This window comes from Trachemys scripta, chromosome 8, assembly GCF_013100865.1.
Source record: "Trachemys scripta elegans isolate TJP31775 chromosome 8, CAS_Tse_1.0, whole genome shotgun sequence".
Classification (NCBI taxonomy): Eukaryota; Metazoa; Chordata; order Testudines; family Emydidae; genus Trachemys; species Trachemys scripta.
The window spans coordinates 21,741,103-21,765,751 of record NC_048305.1 but is presented as its reverse complement, the minus strand read 5'-3'; the positions used below and the strand labels follow the sequence as shown (position 1 = coordinate 21,765,751).

Genomic DNA, 24,649 nt, shown 5'->3' with positions numbered 1-24,649 from the left:
TTCTTATTCTGCAGTAAGAGTGGCTTATTTCGATGTAGCTTAATGCAGCAAATAAAATGGATTCAGCTAAACTGAAATAAGCAACTCTTACACAGGGGGTTTGCACTGCTTTATAACAAAATCAATTTAAAACCCCAATTTAAAGAAGTGCAACTTCTGGGCAACAAAAGGCAAAAAGCAACAAAAATCAATCAACTCCATAAAGAACCATTCTTGGCAGAATGTACAATTCCTTCCATTGGCAACACCAAGTGGAAGGGATTACCCTTTAGCACTTTTACTGCAAATACCCAAGTCCTAAAATGAGTGGGTGGACATAGGAAACACCTGTTTGTGGGGGGGGGGCATATATTTTGCTCTGTAATTAATCGTTCTTCAAAGCTTATGAGAGATGGAGGAAAGCATTTCTTTGCAACAAAAGTCACCTCCTCCCTGAACATGTATAAATGGGTTTGCACTAATAAACTGAAGCAGCATCAGGACGGAGATTTTTTTTTTTTTTACGTTATAGTGTATTTGTTATAGTTTATTTATAGGCAGATCACTTCACTATTTACAGTACATGAGCGTAGAGATTCTACAGTCTTTGTGATGTAAACAAGTAACTCCGCAGCAAGGGGAGTCTGGAAAAAGAAGCCAGTTCTGAAGTATTTACACAATTTAAAATAGAACTTTTATACCCACCAGATAGATATAGATAATACATTGAGCGATTTGGTTAAATTATCTATGAAACTATAGAATCTGACAATGTAAAAATACAAGAAAACGTTCTCTCGTTTAGACAGTTAAATCACACTAGAAATAAATCTCTTTTTAAAAATAAGAATAAAGGAAAGGCATAAGAATTCATGCCATTTTTTAAGGTTAAAGTATATTACATAAATAAGGACACAACGGAACATAACTGGGAAAGAAATTAAGTGAAATATAAAAAACCTCTACCAATTTAAAACAAAAAATGCAGTCAACTAATATCTTGATTCTTAATCACAAAGGGATCAATTCTGCTACTTTTACTTACTCCGGGAGTAAGGTGCTACTTACTCAGCTGAGCAGGGTGGCAAAATTGAGCCCTTAGAGTTATTAGCAGTGTCCTTTTTTTTAAAAAAAAAGTAGAATTTAGCTTTTATTATAAATAACAAAGCAGATGTGCCCCTTTTTAGGTGAAATTCTTACACCTTTCTCAAGAAATGCATCAATTTAATCCTTCTCGCTCATTCACATACACACACGTACACACACCCGATTATTAGATTAACCTTGTTCAGTTCTCTGATAAATAATGCCCCTTGCAGCGCCACCTGGTGTATTGCAACCAGACTTTCTAAGCCACTACCTGATTACAGAATCTATATAGGAAGAGCAATGGAAACCCGAAAGCTTTACTTGGTTCTGTATTGCTCAAGATTGTCAAGGATGGACTATCACGTCAAGAACAAAAGGTTTTAAAGGCTCAGCTACAGATAATGATATATTAAGAATTCAACAGATTTCCCAAAAGAAAATTAGTACAACAAATAAAGCTGGTTCCGTAAATCTTTACATGGACCAGTACGGAAATCGAATGCGAACACTGCAACATAGGGACTTGAGCTGCTGCTTACGCTTTGTGCAGATAATGCAGCTCAAAGTTGCACTGAGTAGGAACTGGGGATAGGTATTTTCCATGGGCAACATCAGCTCTAAAACCCTGCATTCCCCAGCTGTCCCTCCCCAGTCCAGACATTCAGAAACAATCCTCATCTTGAGAAGTCATGGGAATGCACTAGATTCTGCCACAAAGAACTGTATCTCATGCAAAACAATGAGATTTAATGGGTCAGTGGATAAGAAAAGGTGACTGGGGCATTATCATTTACTCTGCATGTCAGGTTTTGTACCCGATAGCAAATGGAAACCATCAAGGGATTTTCTGTATATATATATCTATATATCTATATTTAAAAAACTAAATGCCCCTTCCTGATCACCTATTATAACACACTATTTTTACTCCCACCCTCATCCAGAAACTAAATTCTTTCCTTATATAAGTCCCTGCTTCCCTCATAGATGCATGGCTTCTTCCGCACGTTGGCATTATTGCTGGCACTATAATTATTATGGGGGGCGGGAGAGAGAGATACAAGGACCGTGAAAAGCAAATGTGGGGAAAAGTGGGAGTGTCCCTTTAGAATGTGGGACTGTGCACAGAGCAGGGTGGAGAAGACAAGGAGGGGTATCGCTGGGGAGCAGTCCCTTCCTTGGCTGGTGTGCACTGTGTCACTCTCTGTATGGGGAGCATCGGTGAATGTGCCATAGCCTCTGCTCAGATGAATGGTGTGACGCCCACGGAGACTCTCTCCCTCTCCGTACAGTGCTGGCTCCGTGGGACTTAAAGCTATTCCTTTCACACTGCTATTTTCCTCTCCTCGAATGGACGCCACGTTCTCAGAATAACTCTCTCCCATCCCAGGGAAAAGATGTGGCTCCAAATTTAGGGTACAATCCTGCAAGATGGGGAGTGCCCCCAACTCTGGGTGACTTCAGCACCTCCCTGGATTGAGCCTTGATCAGTAGCATACTAAGAATCAAACTGCATTCTTTGATTGTGGCTGGCCTCTGTACAATCATTCCCCTAACAAGGCCAGGAAAGGATCCACACTCCATTGGCAAAGAGCATTCCCATCCAGAACACCGTACTATATAACTCCTCCCCTAGAATCTCCTGCTGCAGAGTGTAGCACTGCAAGCCAACGGGAGCTTAAAAAAACCTCAGTCCAAAGGGAAAAATGTTTACATTAGACCTAGTATGAGTGACATAAACAAAGCGAATATTCATGGCTATGCTTCTCAGGTGGAACATCCAACCCTCAGCAGCCACTGAGATAAGCCACAGGTACTGGTCTGAGCTAACCTGCGTAAACTGTGCGTACATTCCAAACCACAGCCCCCTCTGGCTTTACATTCAGCAATACTGGCTTCCCTGCATACATGGTCACCAACAGGAGCTCATGGCCCAGCCCAGGCCATAACCATGGGTGTGTGCGTTTGTGCACCTGAGTGCATATTGCATAAGTTCTGGAGACACTTCTTGCAAAAATAGTTTATAGGCTTCAGGCAACACGAAGACCACTTATTGCATCTCTTCCTATCCTAGGATTGCAGTACTGATTGGCCCTGTGCATCACGGGATCTTCCTTCCTCTTCAAGAGTATCTCATTTGATGCGCTGACGTTCTGCAACTGTCATTGGCCAACTCAGGAAGTCCCGCCTCATGAAAGCAATACGAGATTTAAAACTGGGTGTATTGAAATCAAAGTTTGTGAAGCGAGTGAGTGATTCACACTGAAGGAGGCTCCTTCCAGGTACCAGGAAGTTCTCCTTATAGCTGCATTCAACCCTTTCACATTCTTAAAGTTTGATGCATTTTCCATCTCTGACCAAAGCCAGCGTTGTGGGCTTTGATTCATCCTTGTCTTGAGCAAGGAGATGGAAGAATTACACGTATCGGTTTTGATTGATCGTTTTCTGAAAAACATCAGCACAGCACAGGACAGTACTACTCACCCTAAATGTGTCGCTATATACATTCTACAGTAAGCTCTATAGCAATCACATGTAAACATCATTGTTGTGAGGAAATACTAGGACAGAAAAAGGCAAAGCTACAATGAGGCGATTGCCAATAGCAAATGCTCAGTCCAGGTCAGAGTTACTTGTGTCATTTAGATTGGGATGAGGAGCAGAGGAAAAGCCCATAACTCTGTTTTACAGTAGGGACGCAATCAGGTAACTACTCTGGAACAAGACTGAAATAGCATGAGGAATATGCCATGTAAGCGCCCAGTAATTAACCCATTAACGAAGGTTTGGGGAAGTGTAGTTCAAATCACCAGGTAGCTCAGAGGTAATTACCATGTAACTGGATATTTTTAGAACCCTGAGCTCCACGTTATAAGACAACTAATCAGATAATTGTCCTGGGGTCACACAGATCCAGATTCTAGCACCCTTCCCCCTTTGAATAGTATCTTACATCACAAGCGATACCATTGGTGTCAATGGAGCACAGTACAATTCAGCATGAATTAGGGTCTTAGAAGAATCCAGTCCTGTGTAATTACTGAGTTTTTGGTCATGTGTGCCCCATATGATGAAATAATACCATTACAGTATGTCAGTGTCATGTACTAGGGGAGACCTTAAGGGAATCTAATCTATCTATTGGCAGAATTTAAGGCTATTATTCTATCTACAGGGGATGGCTCAATCCCTGCGGTCTCACCTGTGTGTGAAAAACAAAATGAAAACGTGGAGGAAGTTTGTGGCGTCAGCAAGGTTGTTTGGTCCCTACTGTTAAACATTGTTTCTTGCTTGTTTTTTCTCTGACTGCCCGGTCTCTCCCCGGCTCAGATGTGGAATGGCTTTAAAGTTTGCAGGTCAACTCTAGAGTGAAGCTGCTGACCATACTGACTGCGTGCCTTAACCCCCGCCCTGCTGACTGGCTTTGCAAGGACCCCCGTGATTGGGGATCTCTGGGAACCAGTGAGAGGCAGGCCAGGGTTAGTGCTACCCAGCAGGAACTGAGGTGACAGCAGCAGGCAAACACCCACCAGGGCCGCAGTGCCTCCATCACTGGTGCTCTGCTAGTCAGGAGCCTGGGGACAGGAGGAATACTGGAGAGACTGTGATAGCCAAGAGGGGTCAATAGGGAGATCAGGTTTGCTAACTTCCTAGTGGGACTGGGTAGGTCTATGGCTTATCAGACACCACTCAAAGGAAGGGTAGCATGCTGCGTGGGGCAGAGATGTTCAGCTTAGCTGCCATGCCCTCTAGCTACCAGTCTGAGCAAAAGAAGAATTTTCTCACCCAGTTCCCCTGCATGTTGTGGAAGTAGCTGTGCACGACGCAACCAGCAAGTCGATTTGCTCCAGCTGAGCCTGCCAATGGATGGAGCTGGGGAGGGCCCAGCAGCATCACACAAAGGCTTTAGCTGATCAACTAAGCGGAGATGTGATCCTCACCTACTGCCAGAGAAATGCACCTGCCTGCGTATGGGGGGATGAACAGGGATGGTTCTTTGGGGGCTTTTAGCATTCACTCTCTCCCAGGCTCTCAAGGCAGGACAGGAGCTTCACTGGGTGGTGCCTGATTCCATCACCAAAGTGGCCTGCAGCGATTAACTCCCATAATACCCAATTTGATAGTGTCCTAACACTACATCCTTATAACTCCCTTTCCCCCGGTCCCACAAAGCTGCACCACTATACAACAGCACCAGCTCCAGACCAGCCAGTGCCAAACCACTAAACTCATCGCTTACCAGCATGTTCAGTCTCAGGCAGCCCGAGATTGATAGCTGGAGACCCAGGACTTCCAGCCACGCAAGCAGGAAGAATGGCTTTTCCAACACACTGCAGTGCCAAACTCCAACCCTATCCTGGTCCAGTTCACCAGGGGCTGGGGCCCGGGCTGGCTCACTCCACAGCTGAAGGGGCAAACTCTGGTCTGGTGATTAATCCAGAACGCCCTCCTGGACTGACCCTCATCTGCTCAGTGGCTAGTGCCTCATTACAGTGCATAGTTAAAAATCAAGGAAGCGATACAATAAATCTGAATTACAGTACATCTGAGCCATAAATACATTTTTAAGTATATACTTTTTTCTTCTATTAAAAATTAGTTTATAGTCCTGATTCTATTCACAATTAACAGTTTCATCATCACACACTACAGACAAAAAAATGTTATGGTGAACACAGCTGCGACTCCACTCCGGGTGCCTGGGTGGATGTTGGGGGACCCGGGGAAGGCGGGGGGAAGAGAAGGCTCACTCCAAAACAACCAGTCAGAAGCAAGGATACTAATGTGTGGCAGTGGAACATCAACACCATGGGGACTCACAGACAGAAGCAGCTTTGTTCAATGTAAACATCAATTTAAAGGGACAGCAGTCTCTCTCAATCTCTCTCTCTCTCTCTCTTTTTTCATATACTTAATAATTTCTTCGAAAACGTAAACATATTGGAAGTGCCTTGACTGAGGTATTGAGGTGTTCCTCCAAGGTTAAGGCTGTTATCGATGCAGGCTTCGCTGGGCCTCCTGCAGCAAGCTGTCAAAATCCATGGTCTCGTACTTGCTTTTCACTGGAGCTGGGGAGGACTCCTCCACATTGGAATCTGGGAAAGGCAGGGACAGAGTATGAGATAGTCAGGAGTGCAGGACATCTGCCAGGGTCACAAAGTACTGACATCCTGCTTCTCTTTGAAGATCAGTGTAGCTACTTAATCGTACGTAAGACTTATAAAGCACTTCACATGGGTGGGCTAATTAATCTTAATTAATCCGCACTCTCCCCCATAAAGCAGGAATTGTCACCATTTAACAAACAGGGAAACCGAGGCACAGAGCGGTGTTCTGACTTGCTCATTCTCACATTATTATGATGTGTTAGAGTAGGACCTTGAGGCCTCAGCCACTGGGGCCTTTTGTGCTAGGTATTTGTACAAACACATAGTGAGAGACAGTTCCTGCAGCAAAAAGCTTACAGTTTAGATACGACAGACAAAGGTTGAAAGGGAAAACAGGTGAAGTGATTTGACCAAGTTCACATAGCAAGTCAGTGGCATAGTCAGGAACAGAACCAAGCTCTCCTGAGGCACAGCCACTGTCCCACCCACTAGATCAAACTGGCTCCCAGTGAATTAGTAGCAGCAGCTGGATAGAACTCAGGAATTCCAGGGTTCTAGTCGAATAATCATCAGTCCATGCTGCCTCCTCAAAAAAGTTGGTTTGGGTTTTCTGTTTAATTAGATGTAAATTAGACTGTGACTCTCACTCCCAACAGCAATCTGACCAGCCACTCCCCATCTGACTGAGCATCCTAACAAATCTGGCAGTAGATGAACTCACTTTCTCTTAGCTCTAACCCAGTGGAGTGTGCAATGTATCCCCCCCCTCCACCTCCGTCTCAGAGAAAAGCCTTCTCTTTTCAACAGAGCAGAGAGGGATTTCTCCATGAAAATCCTGGGCAATTACTTGTTTTCTGTTGTAGGCAGAGCTGGTAGCAGAGCCTATAGTTAAGATTGCTCAGTGCTTCCCATTAAACTGTTTCCAGTTGATTCTAACTTTGCCAAACTTTAGTCTGAAATTTCCCATGCTGGGTGTCTGACTCAAGCTAAATTTTTCGGAAAAGTTTCAGCTAAAACAATCCAGCTATTTCTGAGAATGAGACTCAGGAAAAAATACATTGTTTTGCCCAGGTTAAAAAAAATTCTTATGGCTGATTCATTAAGAAGCTCTCACAGCTCCCTGAACTTTGGCAGGGGAGTTACCCTGGGTCAGGGCCATGCCTTTCCCCATCCCTATGGAAATGTGCCCAAATTCAGGCAAGGTCTGAGCCTCTGAAAAATTTCAGTTCAGACATGATCAGTACAGATTGGTTAGAGTCTGGCAGCTAAGTTCTCTGAAGATTCCATCTGCACTGAGTATCTCTGTTCCCTCACGGCTCCTCTGTGCCAACCGGCCTGACGGAGCTGCTCCAGCTCAGCAATGGAGGGGCTGAACAGGGCTTTCCTGACAATTGCTCATCCTGGCTGCTACAGGAAACAATTGCTCCTCTGTGGCACCAGGCGACTGAAACTAAGAGAAGGGAAACTCTCCAGTGCAGCATGGAGGAGAAGGAAGAAGCCACCTGACTCGAATGGGAGAGGGGAAAACGGTGGAATAAGAGAAGAGGGGACCGGGAGAGGCTGGGGCAGGACAGAGGCAGAAGGGTCTGTAACCACTAGAACACACTCCCCTATAGAACCTGGACAACCCAGGATTCCTGTGTCTCAACATTCCTTTGCTGCTAGCAAATAACTGTGAAACCCACTGGCAAAGTGCCTGGGTATTGGCAGGCCCACAGGGATGTTAATAGCCTTCTACTGCTACCAGTTATTCCATTAGCCTCAGTGATGGAGGACTGTGCCAGGCATCTAAAGCTCCAAACCTCGTTGATCAATATGTCCACAGGATGTTTGTTTTTTAAATTTTTTAAGTTTTTAATCAATATAGGAAATTACTTAAAAAAACCCAAACACCTTACATTAAAAGAACATTGAGGCTGCAAAGCCAAGCTCTCAGAAGTTAGGAAAGGCCAGAATTAAAGTTGCCCATGCCCCCTTAATTCAGCCCACTCTTGTGTATGCATTATAAGAAAGTCATTAATTACATGATTACATATTATTTTTTGCACAAGAGCCCTGCATCATTCAGTTCACGGGACGGACAGTGGTCACGGGCGAATGAGGCTGTTGTTTACAGCAGGGTTTCTCAACCCATGAGTCGCAACTCAAAATTGGGTCACCAGTATGTTTTAAAGGGCTCTGTGGCCACTCCAGAGGCTCTGGTCCCGTAGGGCTGGCTTGGCTCAGTTACCTGCTCTGGACGTTTCAACCTCCAGGGTCATAGTGCCACCCTAGTTTGGCCCAGTTGTCTCTGTGTCATGATGATGGGGGGCCAGCCAGGCCAAATTTGTGGGGTGAATGCAGGGCGGGCTTTGCAGTGCCCCCCCAGGGCCTCCCTCCCACTGCAGCAGCAGTACCCAACCTCTCCCCCAACCTTTTTACTGACTCTCAGCATTCACAAATGGTTCGTGAGCCCCAGCTGGTTGAGAACCTCTGGCCTACAGGACCCCTGCATCACTCAGTACGGAAGTTGGAAGGTGTGCAGTGACTGAGGCAGGGGACAGAAGGAAGAGACTGGATGGTATCATGATTAAAGCAGTTGAATGCTGGCCTAGAGAACTGGATTCTATCCCTGCCTCTGCCACAGAGTTCCTGTGTGATGTGAGCAAGTCACATACACCAATATTTTCATAAATGGCCATTGTGTGCTCCTCATTTTCTGGGGGCTGGACTGGATACCCTGGGGTCTGATTTACAGACATCCCAAGCACTCACAGCAGCAACTCAGGTCAAGGGGAGCTCTCTTCTGGACCTCTACAGTGCTCTACACGCTAAGTGCTCTCAAAACTCAGGCTCTGGGCATCTCAAGCCCAAATTAATCGACACTTTTGGCTTTAATCTCTGTGCCTCAGTTCCCCACGTAGCAATGCCCCCTGGCCCCTCCCCTCACAGGGGGTCTGTGAAAAAAAATGCATTAAAATTTGTGATGCACTCCACTACTATAGTGATAAGAACCACAGAAATGCCATGGGGATCTTAATAATTCTGTATCCATGCGGGGTTCAAACGGTGTGTACTAAATAAGACTGGGGCCCATACGCTGAATGAAGAGGAGAAAAAGAAATACTGAGGAACTACTCATTCACCGAATGAGGCAGGGATCCTGTGGTGAAAAGAGTCTGTGAACATGTAATTAAAGATTGTATCATAAGTCGTACACACCGGGGGGCTGAACTAATTTTTGAGTGACTGGCTTTGCAACCTTAATGCTCTTTCAACAACTTTTTGGTTTGGGTTTTTTTGGATTAAACATACACATAAAGTATGTGGAATCTGGCAGCAAAATGGTTGGTCTGGAACACCGTGAATCAGACATTGCCAGAAGCATCACACAATCATGGGACGGGGGCGTTTCCAGAGAGAATTTTTCCATAAAGACTCAGTTGCTACCTGTAACTTTGAAAGATGTGTGATCTAGTGGTTAGTTCCTGGGACTAAGGTTCAGCAGTTCCTGTTTCTGATCCTGACTCTACTACGGACTAACTCTGTATCCTCGGGCAGGTCATTTTGCCTCTCTGTGCCTCAGTTTCCCAGTATGTGAAACTGGGCTAATAACTATTCACGTCACATGGGCGTTGTGAGGCTTTAATTAATGTCTGTAAAGTGGTTTGAGGTCCCGGGATGAAATGAGTTGGAAAGTGCAATGTGTTATTATAGTTATGCCATGATAATTGGGCACTCTTCACAAAGCAGCTCCCTGGGAAAGCCCTGTCCACAGGCGTATGTGTCTATCTATTCCTGCCACTTTTCCCTGCTGGCTGCCACGGACTGGCCTGCAGCTCTGCGGCATTCAGCAGGAGCAGCTGAAGTGTGGGCTATGGGGAACCTTGTTTTTTCCTCCACTCTGAAGACTAAATGCTTCCCCCCGGCTAGCTTGGGAAAGGCATGCCTTGCAGCCCTGCTGCTGCACTTCCCCTTGTCCTCCCTGCCGTTCAGAGATTTCCCAGCGATTCTGCACCTCCAAACTGTGGCAATTAAATGACCCCCTGTGGCACATTACTAAAGGAAACTCCCGGTCAAGGAGAAGTTTGACTGGGGCAATGAATCCAGACCCATGAGGGTTTAATGGGCAAGGCAGGCGCCTCCCAGGTGACTTCACCGGGGGACACTGAGCTGGAGAGCTGCAGCGCCCCGTTTGAGAGGTTTGGGCCTCAGCATTCACAAAGGGTCATAAAAACTCCCTCTGCCCTAAGGAAATGGGAGCCTGGCTCAGCAGTGGGGCCCGCCTGCTTTCTCACCCAAGTCAGTGTATCTGGTCCTCAAGTTGCCGAGGCCACCGTAGCTCAGCTGGAACCAGGGCTCGTTCCTCTTCCTCAGCGAGGCGCCATTCTTCAGCGATAAGGCGGCGTGTTCCGAACACCGGTAGGTGATGAAGCCATATTTATTCCCCCTGAGCAGCCAAAGAGAGGAGTCACGAGGTGACTGACCAGGGGGAGGGATGTGATGAGCCTTATCTCCTAAGGGGCTGAGAGCCACATACCGTGTAGCTTGGTTTACAGAGGGCACATGCAGGAATCATACAGTGCATCTCACTTGCACCTGTGGTATCTTAACAGTTCTACAGGCCTCCCACACCCACCGTGGCCCAAGGGGGAATTTACAGACAACTCTGCTTAACCTTGTGAGCCCTGGGATGCGAAGTACACCCAAGGGACTGTGCTGTTTTAATCCCCATTCATCCTATTAAAATATGAGGATGAGTCAGCCAGTCGTGCAGCCTACGTCCGAAAAGCCCTAAGAGCATTCCCACTGCTTTGCCTGGTGTGGGCCTGAGCTCGCGCTCGACACACCTGTTATTCCTGGTCAGAACCCGACACTCGACGATCTCCCCAAACACTTCGAAGCGTTTCTTCAGTTCACTGGAGCTCATGCTGCTGGAGAGGTTTCTGATGTACACCACCCGGCCTTCACCCTGCACAAGCACAACCAATGCAGCTCATGCCCGCCCCCTTACCAGGCCTCCCTGCTGCTCCCCTGGCATTACCCACTGGGGAATCCCATTGCTGGACAATGCCCCCAAGTCTCTGAGCACATGCAATGCAAAGATCTGGCCCCTCTGTGTAAACAGCTCTCTGAGGAGCCTCAAACAGCTGATTTCTTTTCATGCACATTTTCTTTCCTTTATCCTTCTACTGCATCCTTTCAGCCTTTGCAGCGTTCTCCTTGTGGAAGTGTAACTGTAAGAATATTATTGAGAATTCCTGTCTATGGGACTCAGCTTGTGCTGAGGAAAAATGCCAGAGATGTGTATGGGGGTGTACAAGGCAATACAGAAGAGCAATAAATTACTACCACTACACACACACACAGGCTTTCTATGTATATCTGTTGCTTTTTATATGCAGTGAGGCTCAGCTCAATAATCTCTTAGCAATTCCAAGTATTCCCCAAGTTCCCAGCCCTAATTGCTAACTCCGAGTGCACTGAAGCTGTGGACGTAGAGTGCTCTGAATTCCTCCAGTGCCAGGGATTCTGTATATTGCCAGTGTCAATTGCTTGCTTTTTATCTTTTCCCCACGCCCTTGTTTAAAATTGGCCCCACCTCCAGGAATGCCAGAGCCAGGGCCAATCCACTCCACCGTCTCCTTTCTGGAGTGGGAGATGAATTGCGGGGCCGTGAATTGCTTTGTCCCAAGATTTAAATGGGCTTCAGCAGGATGAAGCCATCTGCTCCCACTGGAAGTCCCGCTGCTTCTGCCGAGTTCAGCACTCCCCCCGAGCCCCCCCCACCCCAAGCCTGCAGGTCACTTACAATGGCCTTGTCACGTCTCTTCTCAATCTGGTCCTGGCTCATGTTTCCCCCTTGACACTGCTCGCTGTATTCACATCTGTGTGTAAGCAAACAAGAGAGAGAGGAGATCAGTGCGGAGCAGGGATCCTGCAGGGGGAGCTCTGGCAGTCAAAAGGAAGTGGAGGCACAATCAAGTTGACGTGTCTGACACAAGCTTTTAAAAAAATCTCTAACTCAGGAGACTCCTGGTGAGCAGGCTCCACTGATGCTGGGTGTGGATCCTCCAGAGAAGAGCCTGGCTTCCCAAACCAAACCAAACCTCTTTAGGCCTGGTTCCGGGACTTAAGCCGCCAGGGAAATCATTCTTTACAGATACTTGATGTGGCTCCCTATCTCCTCCTGCCTCCTTGTAGCTCTCCCCTTCCCAAGGAGCTCCTGGCTCCTCCCCAATTCTGGCTGTGATCTTCCTCCTTGTGCCACCAGAAAAACCCACCCTCAGACAAGTCAAGCATTGCCTGACTGACCAGTGTCAAGCAGCCACCGGTGTATTATGACTTACTTTTAATGAACTAAAATAAAGGACGTTGGACTCAGCGAACGGAGGCGATTTCATCAGAACTCTCCCCTGTTGGGCTGGACGGTTGGAAGGGCCTCAGATCGATATGAAGTGCATGCCATGCGCAGACTAGGTGATCTGCACACCCATGTTCTGTGGCAGAGGCACCAGCTTTGTGATTTGCCAGCGGGTGCTCGACCACCGCTCCACCCCTTTCCCAAGACCCCACCTTTGCCCTGCGTCTTCCTACCCCTGCTCTGCTTCTTCCCGTGCCCACTCCATCCCCGTTCCGCCCCCTCCACTGAATGCACCCCATTCCCACTCTTCCCCCTCCCCGCCAGCACCTCCGGCACGCCGCTGCACAGCTGATCGTGGCAGGCGGGAGGCGCTGGGAGGGAGAGGGAGGAGCTGATCGCCAGGGCCTACTGGCGGGCGGGAGGCACTGTGGGGGAGGGGGAGAAGCTGATCCACGGGGCTGCTGGTGGGTGCTGAGCACCCACTATTTTTTTTCCCTGGGTGCTCCAGCCCCGGAGCACCCACAGAGTCGGCGCCTATGCTCTGTGGAGGTGTTCAGTGTTAACTCTGCACTGTTCAGTGTGTCAGGCCTGACACCTGATGCTTAACACCTGAGTGGATCTTTGGGGTTGAATGCTTGGATGTATCCCTGGGAATGGGGGGGGACAACCTCAGCTTCGCTTTGGGGTCGGTGTGTTCATCACACTGACACAAGAACATCACTTGGCACAGTCTCTAGCACCGGCTTTTTGTCTTGGCATCTCACAGTGCTTCACACAAATTTATCCTCATTTGACAGATGGAGAAAATGAGGCCCAGAGAGATGGAGAAATGACTTGCTCAAGGTCACACAAGGATTTGGTGGCAGAGCCCAGGCCAGGACTCTGTTCACCTGCCTCTCTTATACCCCCAGTATAAACCCCCAAGAAATTCTTTTGCTTGAGATGTGCTTGCAGGCTGGGACTCATCAGTCCCACCCTTCCCCTCCTGCCAGCTGCCCAACTATACCTGAAAGTCCGTCTGTTTGCTGGAGACCTGGACCTGCAGCATGAAGACCCAGAACTGGATCTGCTCCGGGAACAGTGGTGCAAACTGGACCTGGCAAGTGGGTTCCTGCGCAATGGACGCTCACAACGTTCTTCCTCTTCCTCCTCCTCCACGGGGGAGCTGCTCTCACTGCAGCTATCTTCAAAGACAGTGTCATACTCAGGGGTCTTGCAGAAGGCCGTGTCCTCGTCTTCAAGGGCGCTGTCCAGGAAGCCGAAGTGCTTGGTTAAGCTGGCTCTGATCTCCTGGTCTCTGAGCTGTTTGCTGCACTCCTTCCACAGGGCCTCACCCTTCTCTGACCCCTGATAGTGTGCATCCGGCACTCTTCGCTTGTGCTCACCCTCCACGTGGCTCTGGGGCTCCCAGGATTTCAGCACTTTCCTCTGGAGCGTGGCCTCAGGTTTCAGCACCTGGCAGTAGTCATGGTCCCCAAAAGAGCGAGAAAATGGCCGCTTCAGCAGCCCCTGCTGCTCCGAGGAGGAAGGGCGCACGGCAGCTCGGCTCAGGTGTGCGTAAAGCTCTGTTCGCTCTGGGTGCTTCTTCATGAGTTTCCTGGAGGCTGCCACGTCGACTGCCACTGCTGAGGTTCTTGGCCCTGGGATGGAGGAGGTGATGGTGGCTTCCTCCTTCGCTGACCCATGGGGAATGTCCGGCTTATACAGGTCCTCCTCAGCAGGCTTGTACGGCGGAGTAGTAGGCGGTGTGAGACCTTGACCCCCCACACAACAAACCACAAGAATGAAACTCTTTGAGCAGAGCTTTCCCACTATTACCACAACTGGTCCTGGCAGGAGGAGGTAGGTCTGGGTGACGCTATGGAGAGCCATCAATCCTCTACTCTGTGGAGAGGGGCTCCCTGCTAGTTACTGCTGGCCTCCTGTCTTCAGAAGGGGGTCATTGCAACACCACAGTGGTTTGCAGCTAGAGGGGCCCACAAGATCCCCTTCCTGCCTCCTCCTCAAAACACATTGGTGAGAAAGGCCTTTGACTGGATTGTCAAAGGAGCTGGGCACCCATGTGGCAGCTGAGGTCAGCAGGTACTCTGCACCTCTGAAATTAGCCCCTACGCTTGTTACAGCATACATTTAGCCTGTAGTTGTTGCGTATCATTACATCTAGATAGCCAAGCAGATTTGGACCTGGGCAGTGCTTGGAAGGGAGACCTCCCGGCAAATGCCCTCAACAGCAGACCAGTTGTGAGCCCAGTTCACATAGTCCTTGTCAATCCTTTAGCAATTTTTGGAAAAGCAAGGATTTGGGGCCTAATCCAACCCCCCCTAAAGTCAGTGGAAATGCTCCCATTAACAGTTAACTTTATCCTTGGGGTTCTGCCCAAATTCAAGTGGAGAATGTACAATTTGGCTCCTTATATTTTCCATAGTTTCAGTTCAATACAGGATTCCTCCTCACTTCCTGGATGGATCTGTTGTGCGGTGTTGCTGTGCACCGTTGAACAGCTGCTATGATCCACCCCAGAGGTAGTTGCATTTCAGTGGTACCTGAATTGCTTAAATGAGTAGTTGTAAAGTGCTGAGGGATCCTTTCAGATGAAAGGCACTATAGAAATGTAGGTTTTTATTACTAAAATCCATTATATTTACTCAGTTATAATAATTCCTCAGACTACCACAACCCCCACCACATCTAGAAGCGGTTAGCGCCAGACTATTTCACACTGCATTTTTGGTATTGTTTCCCCTCACCTTTCAACGTACACAGAGAGAATCCCAACAACAAAGGAAGGGAGCACTGCCTCTTTACATGAGTGGCTTACCTGCAGTCCCACACAGCTCTACAGTCAGCACCTGCTCGAAGTTCCTCTTCCCAAATGTAGGATCACTGGAGAGGAGGAGAACATTAGAGGAGCAGGGAGGTGTTTATATGAACATCAGAGACTGAGAGTACTGCTGAAAGAGCAGCACAGAGACCACAACCAAAGGGGGAACAGGAAGAGGAGATGTCACCCATACAGGATGCGTACTGTGTCCCTCTCCGACTCTCTGTGGCATCAGGGCTAGTACATGATGGAGTGAGGGGGGGGGGGGGGTCGGGTCAAAATCCAAGCTCCTGAAGCATTTCCATTTTCCCTCCCAGCTGAGGTAGAGGAACAGGCAGCTAGAGAGTCACTCCAGCAGAAATGTATCCCTCCCAGCCAGAGCTCCAATTCCTTATTTCCAGGGAAAGGAGCCAAAGAAGTGCCCCCACTATCTTCTCTCCAGCATAGGACACTTCTAAGGCTTTCAGCAGAGAAATCCATAGGCATAACCTGCCCTGAATTTGAGGGCCTGGAGCTATGCTATCACTTGCATTTAGGATCCCAGTTCAAGACACTATGCTTCAAACACATGCCACAGCTAGTCAAACGTCCCCTCCCTGCTGCACGTCCTCTTTGCCTGGTTGGTAACAGTCCTGAAGTTTTGCCTGGCTGGATATTTTAACATTGAAATTTAAAATGCGTGTCCATCCAGGCAAAACTACAGGCCACCTGGCAGTCATGCTGGCCCAGACTGCCGCCGGGTTGGGTTTAAATTGCTGGTAAGTATTTTGTTTTACACTTACGTTTGTGCCAAGGACAGCGTGAGACACGTGGGTGTTTCTGAAAGACACGGAGAGAAGCAGAATTACTGAACATGCTGCATTCCCTTCAGACTGATTGATTGCATCACACCCAGAAAGAGGAGGCAGCGTGGGCTAGCAGATTAGGTGTGGGCTTGGGCACCAGGAACTCCGAATTCTGGACCTAGCTTGTCCACCAGTCATGGCTTGCTGTGTGGCCTAGGCAAGTGACTTTGCCTCTCTGTAATTTGGTTTCCCCATCTACCAAACTGGATAATACCTGCCTACGTTGTGAGGGTTAATCACATAATGTTTGTAAAGCACTTTCAACATGCACATGCTAAGGTGCTTATATGAATTGATTATAAGGTGCTAATAATTAATAGTATTCCAAGGGACTCCAGGGGGAGCTCCGGCCCGCTCCTCAGCTGGAGGGGTAGTATTCTATAGGATGAGAAAATGGGGAGATCCTTCGCAGGTGGTTTTGCAGTGATTCACTCAGTAGACAGTGTCTTTGGATGAACACATACTACTTGACACTTATTTTGTGCTTTCCAGCCATAGATCTCAACGTACTTCACAAAGGAGGAGCTGTGTCCTTACCCCATTTTAAAGATGGAGAAACCGAGGCACAGGGAGGGGAAGCAGCTTGCCCAAGGTCACAGTGACCCAATGGCAGAGCTGGTCTCCCAGCCCTCGCCCTGCCCACTGGACTATGCACCCCACAAGTTGCACAGAAAAAACCCAACAGCACTGGAGAAGTTTGGTGTTTGCCCCACTGGCTATGGGGTCTGCAGTGCTCGGCCATTCACGGGCACATGCACAAATGTTTCCTACGTCAGCCAGGCAGCAGCACTGCTACAGTGATTCACCGCCCAGCGAGCGCACGGGATCTGACATGCAGGGCTAGTGCTTAGAACACCGCAGACCAGCTCAGCCTCTGCTAAGCCCCTCATGCACTGACGGCCTGGGAAGAAGGGAGTCAGCCGGGGTTCCTTTGAGCATTAGTTTTGGCAATGCCAGGTCAATGCTGGCGTTAATTCACTTCTAGGCCCCTGCACACTCTCTCCTCCTTACCTGTTTCATGCAACGGGGTGCAGTGCTGGCTCTCATCCACCTCACATCCTTCCCCCTCAACCGGGCTCCCCAGAGGGGGGGTCTGGGTCTCTGGGTGGTTTTGACATCTGCTGTCCCCCTCGTCTGTGCCACCCACCTCCACCTCTGCCGCTGGCTCTTCTGCATCGAAGTTCTCCAGGGCTGGGCACAATGCGGGCTCCCGGGAGGCGAGAGCATCCTTCGCCCGGCTCTCTGCTGCCTCTCTGGGGGCAGATGGCTCTGGGGGAGGCTCATCAAGAAATGACAGCCAGTGGCCAAGCTCAGGGTTGAGTCTCTTGGAGCGCCGGACAGCATAAATAGTGCTCTCCTGCTTCCGTCCCACTTTCCCTGAGGTTTGCTGGGCTGGGAGAGCCACATGATTCCCAGTGGCATCCTCTGGGCTGCTGGTTTCTCTCCTGGCTTCGGACTCGGCCTGGGGGCTTTGCCTTAGCTCTGCTTTCTCCAGAGGCATTTTGGCTCTGGACTGATATCTCCCAGGAGAGCCCTCAGCCTCCTGAGCAGATGCTCCAGGAGACTTGGAGCCATGAGGCCTGACCAAGGAAGCGTACACAGGTTTGGCCAATCTGTACGGCTTGCTCACGTCACACAGCAGGTCCCGGGCCAGTAGCTCCTTCAGGATGGAGAACTCAGGCCATGTGGTTCTAGGCTTCTTGCAGCTGGCTGTTGTTTGCAAGGTGCAGGCTGTCCGGCTCTCCTGGCTGCAAAGGGGAGGTATCTGCAAAGGGTAGTCTGGCTTTGCTCTCTTGTAAGGGCTGTTACAGTGCTGGTGCTTCACATCTGCAGGGTCTCTGAGAGGCAGCTTCCTCGGAGGAAGACAGTAGGTATGCATGTAGCGGATGAGCTTCACTACTGTGTGCATGGCCTTCTCACTGGCCAATTGATCGCTGGTGTCGTCCTTGGAGGAGCAAGGCGTCACCGGGACCTCACTGGAGCTCAGCGAGTCTTCGCTCGAGTCGCTGTCGTCTCCACTGTGCGCAGAGTGACTCAGAGGGGAGCGGCTGCTGCTGCCTTGGTGCTCGTCCGGCGGCCAGGTGGCTTTGGTCTGTGGGCAGCGTGTGGTGGAGGTGAGGTGCTTGTGCAGCTCTGTGCAGCTCCGACTCTGAGCCTGGAGAGAGCTCAACTTTCTGTCCCGGGGACCCTCCGCCTTCAGAGACAGAAGAGAGATGCCCCAGTGAGAACAGACTAAGCCCCCAAGCCCTAAAATGAGGCTGTGTAACTACGGCACCACAGGACTCCCCACCTGCAGAAATACACTCTGTGGGAACAACAAACTCACTAGGGACACGTGTGCCATGTCCAGTTATTTCACTGAACAATGCTATGGGGGAAACAGACCCTGGGCCCATTTTCTCAACCAGCGGAGTAAGGAAGTGGGCCCTCTCTGGGGAGCAGAGCCTGTTTCTGAGCCCTCGGTGTGATGAGCCACTGTTTGCACTGCCTGGTTACATGGACAGAGCAGTTGCTTCACTGAACGTCTTTAGAACCTGTCTAGCACGGAGTGACAGCAGGACCTCCCTAACGGCACAGAGCTGCCAGCCTCGGCTCTCAGCAAAGTCTCCACTGCAGAGACTGGAGCGAATTCCCATGATCCCAGATTTAGACAGTATACAACATTTATTAGGACATTTTGAACAATTATAAATAATTAACCTGCGCTGTCCCTGTGATAATGGAAGGGCCGAGGATACTTGGCGCTCCCTGTATTATCCTTGCTCTAAATGCAGTCAATTGCAGTGGCTTCCCATCCCCTCTGCCCCGCTCACACCCAGTCATGCACTGCCATTAGGCAGGCTCCACTCTGCCTGGGTTCACAAGGCCACTTTGAAACAAGCCCTGAGTATTTTTAGTGAGAACACCTCTCCAGGCCCAGGCCCTTCAGAACATGGTAAGCGCAGAGTTACTAAAGCAGGCTCAGGCATCCCTGCAAAGAATCGGCAAACAATGCAGTGTTTCAGGGTTGGTTTGTTAGCAGTGAAGGAAGGCGCATCCGGCCTTGGTAGTCTACTGGGATCTGTCCTCAAGGTGGTTATGGAGATCTCTGCCCTAGGTATGTCTGCTTCATCACAGCCAGTTGAGTGGGCCGAATCACAGCTCATTACATCTCAGTGGAGACACGTGAATGTTTAATAGCAATGGTTCCTTCATCTGCTGCCTGGGCCCTTACTGTTGCCGGGTCTGATCCCTGAGCTGAGACCATGGGTCGGGCAAGGCAGCGCAGCAAGGACCTTCTCCTAGCCTCTCCTCTTTGGGGAGAGTGGATGAAGGTTGCTTTCCTTCTTTGAAACAGACTGAGATGATGAACAGCCTCTGAGAAGATTATGAGAACTGGCTGCGAACGGATGAGGAAACGGACTTGGCCTAAGAGAGTATGTCTACACTACAGCTGTGAGGCGTGATTTCCAGCCCAGGCAGACAGACTTGCACTAGCTCCACTCGAACTAGTGCACTAAAAAGAGCAGCGTGGACGTTGCGGCAGCAGCGGCAGTTTGGATTGGTTTCTTGAATCCAAGCCCACCCAACCCCCTGATTCTGAGCTCAGGCAGCTAGCCTGAGCCACCGCCCACATCACAATTTTTTACCATGCTCGCTCAAGCTGAGCAAGTACAAGTCTGTCTGCCCATGCTGGGAATGACACCTCCCAGCTGCAGTGCAGACACGCCCATAGTGCCTTGGTCGCAATTCATCATGGTCACCCGCGCTAGCCTGCCCATCTTGTAAACCACAGGCTGTTCGTTAGCCAGAAAACTGGGGTGGCTTAGTGTGACGGAATGCACCCCTGTATTCACACCTTGTACACTACTGTAATCGTCTTTGTACAAAATATGCCTTGTAAGGTATCATTTGAAAACTAGTAACTTGCTGGTCAATAGTACCATGGTGAAATGTGTGTAGCAATTATATGCAAAGTTATGAGTTACCCCTGAATGCTGACAGTGGCACATGTTCAAACTGAGGTAGCCCTGATTAGACAAAACTTGTCAAGCAGGCCTATCTTAAACAAAGGAATGTGTGTTTATCTCAATTTACATATGAAGTCTTGAGACAGCCAGGAGACCAGGCAAATCCGCAGTTTACCACAGCCCCTCTCTCGTCTGGACTGCACCACGGAATGTCATATCTAGTCAGACACAGGGCAAACCACAGCCTTCTGGAGCGCCTCTCTGGATGAGGGGGTTCCATCTTCACAGCCCCTTCATGCTTGACTTTTTTGTCGAGCTGCCCATCACTGACATGGTGGTCTCTGTGATCTCAATGCACTGAGCAGCCCGCTCCAAAATTTGTTTCATTCAAGCTGCCCAAGAGCCAGCAGATGGAACTGGCTTTTGGTTACAACTGACCTGGGCTGAATTTGCACCAGCTACCTAGAAGAGAAAGGTGCTGGGATACAGAGCCTACTTCCTGCACCATTCAGGCTCTCTGGATCTCCCTCACCCTGCAGCAGGGCTAGGATGGCAGCTGAACCCCTAAAGCATCCACTTGACTCCAGAGGGGTGACTAGCATCTCTCGTCACCGACTCAGTCCAACCGTAGAACAAGAGAGTAACTGAGCCCAACTATGTCTGCAGTGGTGGTGTGTAGCTGTCAGCCCCAGGATATTTGAGAGACAAGATGGGTGAGGTAATATCTTTTATTGGACCAACTTCTCTTGGTGAGAGAGACGAGCTTTCAAGCTACAGCGAGGAAGAGCTCTGTGTAGCTTGAAAGCTTGTCTCGCTCACCAACAGAAGTTGGTCTGATAAAAGATATTACCTCACCCACCTCGTCTCTCTGAGCCCAGGTAACACATTCACATGCTGTGGTTGCTCTGCTTGGGCCTCTGAGCAGAGTCAGTTCTCACCCTTCAGTTATGTGGCAGAAAATAGTGCAGGTACTATGGAAACCTATTAGTTAGATAGGCAGGTTACATGGAGGCAGTTACATGGATCCCATCAGACATAGCTGATCTCTCTCTAGCTGGTGTCTGCGACAACACCAGTGCTTTCTTTTTAGAACAGTCCTTCCCCCATTGCAGCTGATATGGAACAATGCCCTGGCAGATTTTTTCTGCCTTTCCCAGGCAATCTAAGTCCACCTATCTAATGCACTGCACAATTTCCATTATCCGAATGGAAAATCTTTGATGGTGGCTTGTGCTGGATTTCAGGGGATTAGCTTAAATGATTGGTTTGGGCTCTGCAATTTTGCATGCAGCTCTCCCCAGGATAAGTCGACTCAACCAAGAGCAAGTTCTACTATAATTTATTGGGAAGGGGGGATTTTATAAATCAGAACTCCAAAGAACTGACTTCAGTGAAACTGTGAGAGGCTTTCACCCTTAGCCCCACTACAAACAAGCTGCTCCAAATGCACAGATGGGGTAGTTAGGGTCTCTCCAGATCCCTTCGGGGTTAGTCTGTCTCAATGTGGACTGTCTATTTCCCCATGCACAGCACTTTCCCTTCAGATCATGACACTCTTGGGCCAAGTCTGTTTTCCACCAGCTTCATCCCCAGGGCTCATTATCCCCCAGTAGTTTCACTCAGAGGCTGTTTATCCCTCCATGGAACCATCATTTGACTGGCTTGTTTTCTGAGGCCTTGGCCACACTTGCAGCTGTACAGCGCTGTGAGGTAAACCTGTCTTCGTACAGCTGAGTAGGGAAAAGCGCTGCAGTCTGTCCACACTGACAGCTGCCAGCGCAGTGGTGTGGCCACACTTGCAACATTTGCAGCTGTGTTGGGAGTGGTGCATTATGGGCAGCTATCCCAGCATTCATGTGGCTGCAACGTGCTTTTCAAAACGGGGCGGGTGGGGTGGATTGTGACAGGGAGTGTGGGGGGAGAGAGAGTGCTCTTTGGAGCATGTCAGTTCTCTATTTTGCAAGTTCCGAACTCCCGGCCCCCTGCTCATTCGTTTACTCACTCAAAGCAAGCTGCAAACTGTTTGCTTTTTCTCTGTGGTACGAGCTTTGAAACCAGCACTTCCGCATTCCTGCAGCCGGTCACAACAATGGAGAGGATTGGCCACTTGACAAGGTGATTAGTACAGCGCTGCAAGCGTTTACACTCACACCCGTGAGTCGTAGCCACTCCACTGCAGCTGTTATTCCTCTCGGAGATGTGGAGTACCTGCAGCGGTGTACCCAGGGAGATACAGCGCTGCAAGTGCCCCGCCAGTGTGGACGGGGAGTGAGTTACAGCGCTGGGGGAGGCTTTACAGCGCTGTAACTCGCAAGTGTAGCCAAGGCCTGAATGCCAGTCTTGAGATTGGGTGATGGGGAGACGGGCAGGCGGGGGGCATCCCTAGCATTCCCTGCTGGGACGGGGCCATGGCAGCTGGGATGGGAAATACCTTTGTGCAGGGTCGCTGGGGTCTGGATTTTGGGGGCCCCTGGCGTCGTGCACTCCCTTCTCTCTGAGCCTCACAGCTTGGAGGCCCGTGGGATGGAGAAAGAAGCAACTTCTTCAGCTAAAAAAGAGAAGTGTCGAGAAAAAGAATGGGAATTCCAGCACTACCAGCAATTGATCGCATACTAACCTCTACTGCACACATGTGAGGTGGGTTCAGTGATCTCCAATCACTGAAGCCAAGAACCACAAACCATTAGTGTGCCTGTATCCGCCCTTGGCTCAGGCTGGGGCTGTCAGCTGTAAGGATCATAGAATCAAGCAGGAAAGAATTTCACACCTCTCTGCATGCTACTTGGCTGCAGGTAAAGAATGTTATAGTCTGTGGAAGTGCTTTATGTCTTCAGAACATTTTACAAGCATTGACACATTGCTGCTCATAACACCCCTGTAGCTATGCAAGATGGGAAAAGGCTGCCCAAAGGGGTGAATTTGCTTGCCCAAAACCACACTGCATTGTACCCCATGGCACCTCCTATTAAAGTCACTAGAACTGCCGGGGCATTTAAATAACCCACCAAAACAATTTTGTCCTTTTCAGATGGTGATTTTAGTTCTGTGTATGCGTCTGATTTGGGCAGCTCACATGAGTCCCCATGCAAGGGGGACTATTTGTTAGTAACGATCCAAAGGGGTTTGAATGAATCAATTACCTTGCAAAGTGTTTTGAAGATACAAAGCTCTGTGTAAGTGCCAAGTATTTATTGGGGATCTCCCCCAAGGTGACCCTGATGTGAATTCCACTGTAATCCCATCAAGAGGGTCTGCTGACAACAGCTGAGCTGGAATTTCCTTAGGTTACACAGCATCATGGCACACTCATTTCTGATCACAGAGTTAGCATAGTCTTCTGTTCAAAACATTAAAAAAAAACATTCCATGTTCCACACACGTCGTGCTAATGCTGAAGCCTAGATCAATAATAGCAAGGCGACTGCTTAGGCTCTGTGGGAACGTACAGACGTGCAATATCTAGGGCTTGGTCTTCAAAGATGGCCTGCAAATTTAGAGGCCCCCTTTAAGACCAGGCCCATGACAACGGTTATTGAAGTGGGAGGTTCACACAACAGCATTTCTGCTCTCTCGGTCGGATTCTGCAGTGAAATTTCAACAGGGGTTGCCCAATGGCTTAATTGTGCACTTCCCATTTATAATAAGTGTAAGTGCTTTCCCCCTGCAACGTATACATCCTATATATACACATACACATTGTGTGTGATATATACACCCCCACACACGCACTGTAGTGTGAAGTGGAAATGCACGCTTTCACCACTAGATGCCGCAATGCACTTTTATATAAACCATGCCTTTCAGTCATTACACAGCGGAGAGGTAGGGGGGTCCCCCCCAGGGACGGATTGCTCTGGCTGGTGAATGAGCTACAGGCCCAGCTCGGTTATATCAGACCAGCAGGGATGCTCTTATATATGGCCCAGGAAGCCTTGTACCACCTGGCAGCAATGCCGGGGCTCTCCTGCTCAAGCCATGAGTGAAGCTGGGTTCCAAGGAGCGGTAGGATAAAGCACAGGATGGACTTGGAGGTGGCATTGGAACTCAGAAACCTCACAAAGCCACAGAGAGGCCTCCTTCAGGGCTGGCGTGTTCAAGGGTTTGCCCAATGGGCATGGGGGACTGCAGGCTACGCAGGCCCAGGCCAACCTCAGAGCGCATGCAGCTCTGGCTGGGAGAGAAAAGATGGGCTGCTCTTTTTGTGGGAAGGGCTGGAGGGGTGGTATCAGCTGTACCCCTCTTTCCTCTTCCCCACTTCCTTGCAGAGTGATTAGCTTAACGGAAGGTTCTCAAACTGAGGCCACAGATAAGGTGAAAGGGCTAGGATTACAACCAGGCCGGGTCCCCTCTCCCCAGCACAAGCTGAGGAGCGCTGGCCCCTGAACACACACCCTGAAGGTGAGGGAGAAGGGCTAGGCCTATGGGTGGAGGTTTGGGGATCAGGAGAAATGGTTCGGAACTGCCCCCAGGTGCTCTAGTGAGATGAAGTGGAATGATGGGGAGCTCTGGGGTG

The 24,649-nt window shown here is 49.3% G+C and overlaps 1 protein-coding gene across 3 annotated transcripts in view; it reads right to left on the bottom strand.

The window, feature by feature from the left end:
- Positions 1-488: 488 nt before the first annotated feature.
- The window catches only part of PPARGC1B (PPARG coactivator 1 beta), a 94,080-nt gene continuing 69,919 nt past the window's right edge, over positions 489-24,649 (bottom strand). The window contains exons 4-12 of one of the 3 annotated variants that reach the window (XM_034778318.1): positions 22,568-22,684; positions 17,198-18,380; positions 16,124-16,160; positions 15,339-15,403; positions 13,526-14,273; positions 11,968-12,043; positions 11,006-11,127; positions 10,454-10,605; positions 489-6,164 (exon numbers count right to left, since the gene is read on the bottom strand). In XM_034778318.1, the coding sequence (XP_034634209.1) occupies positions 6,061-6,164; positions 10,454-10,605; positions 11,006-11,127; positions 11,968-12,043; positions 13,526-14,273; positions 15,339-15,403; positions 16,124-16,160; positions 17,198-18,380; positions 22,568-22,684 (2,604 nt within the window). In that variant the 3' untranslated portion in view covers positions 489-6,060. Of the gene's footprint in view, positions 6,165-10,453; positions 10,606-11,005; positions 11,128-11,967; positions 12,044-13,525; positions 14,274-15,338; positions 15,404-16,123; positions 16,161-17,197; positions 18,381-22,567; positions 22,685-24,649 lie in introns of those variants that run through there. The other 2 variants (XM_034778320.1, XM_034778321.1) reach the window with 2 other exon arrangements.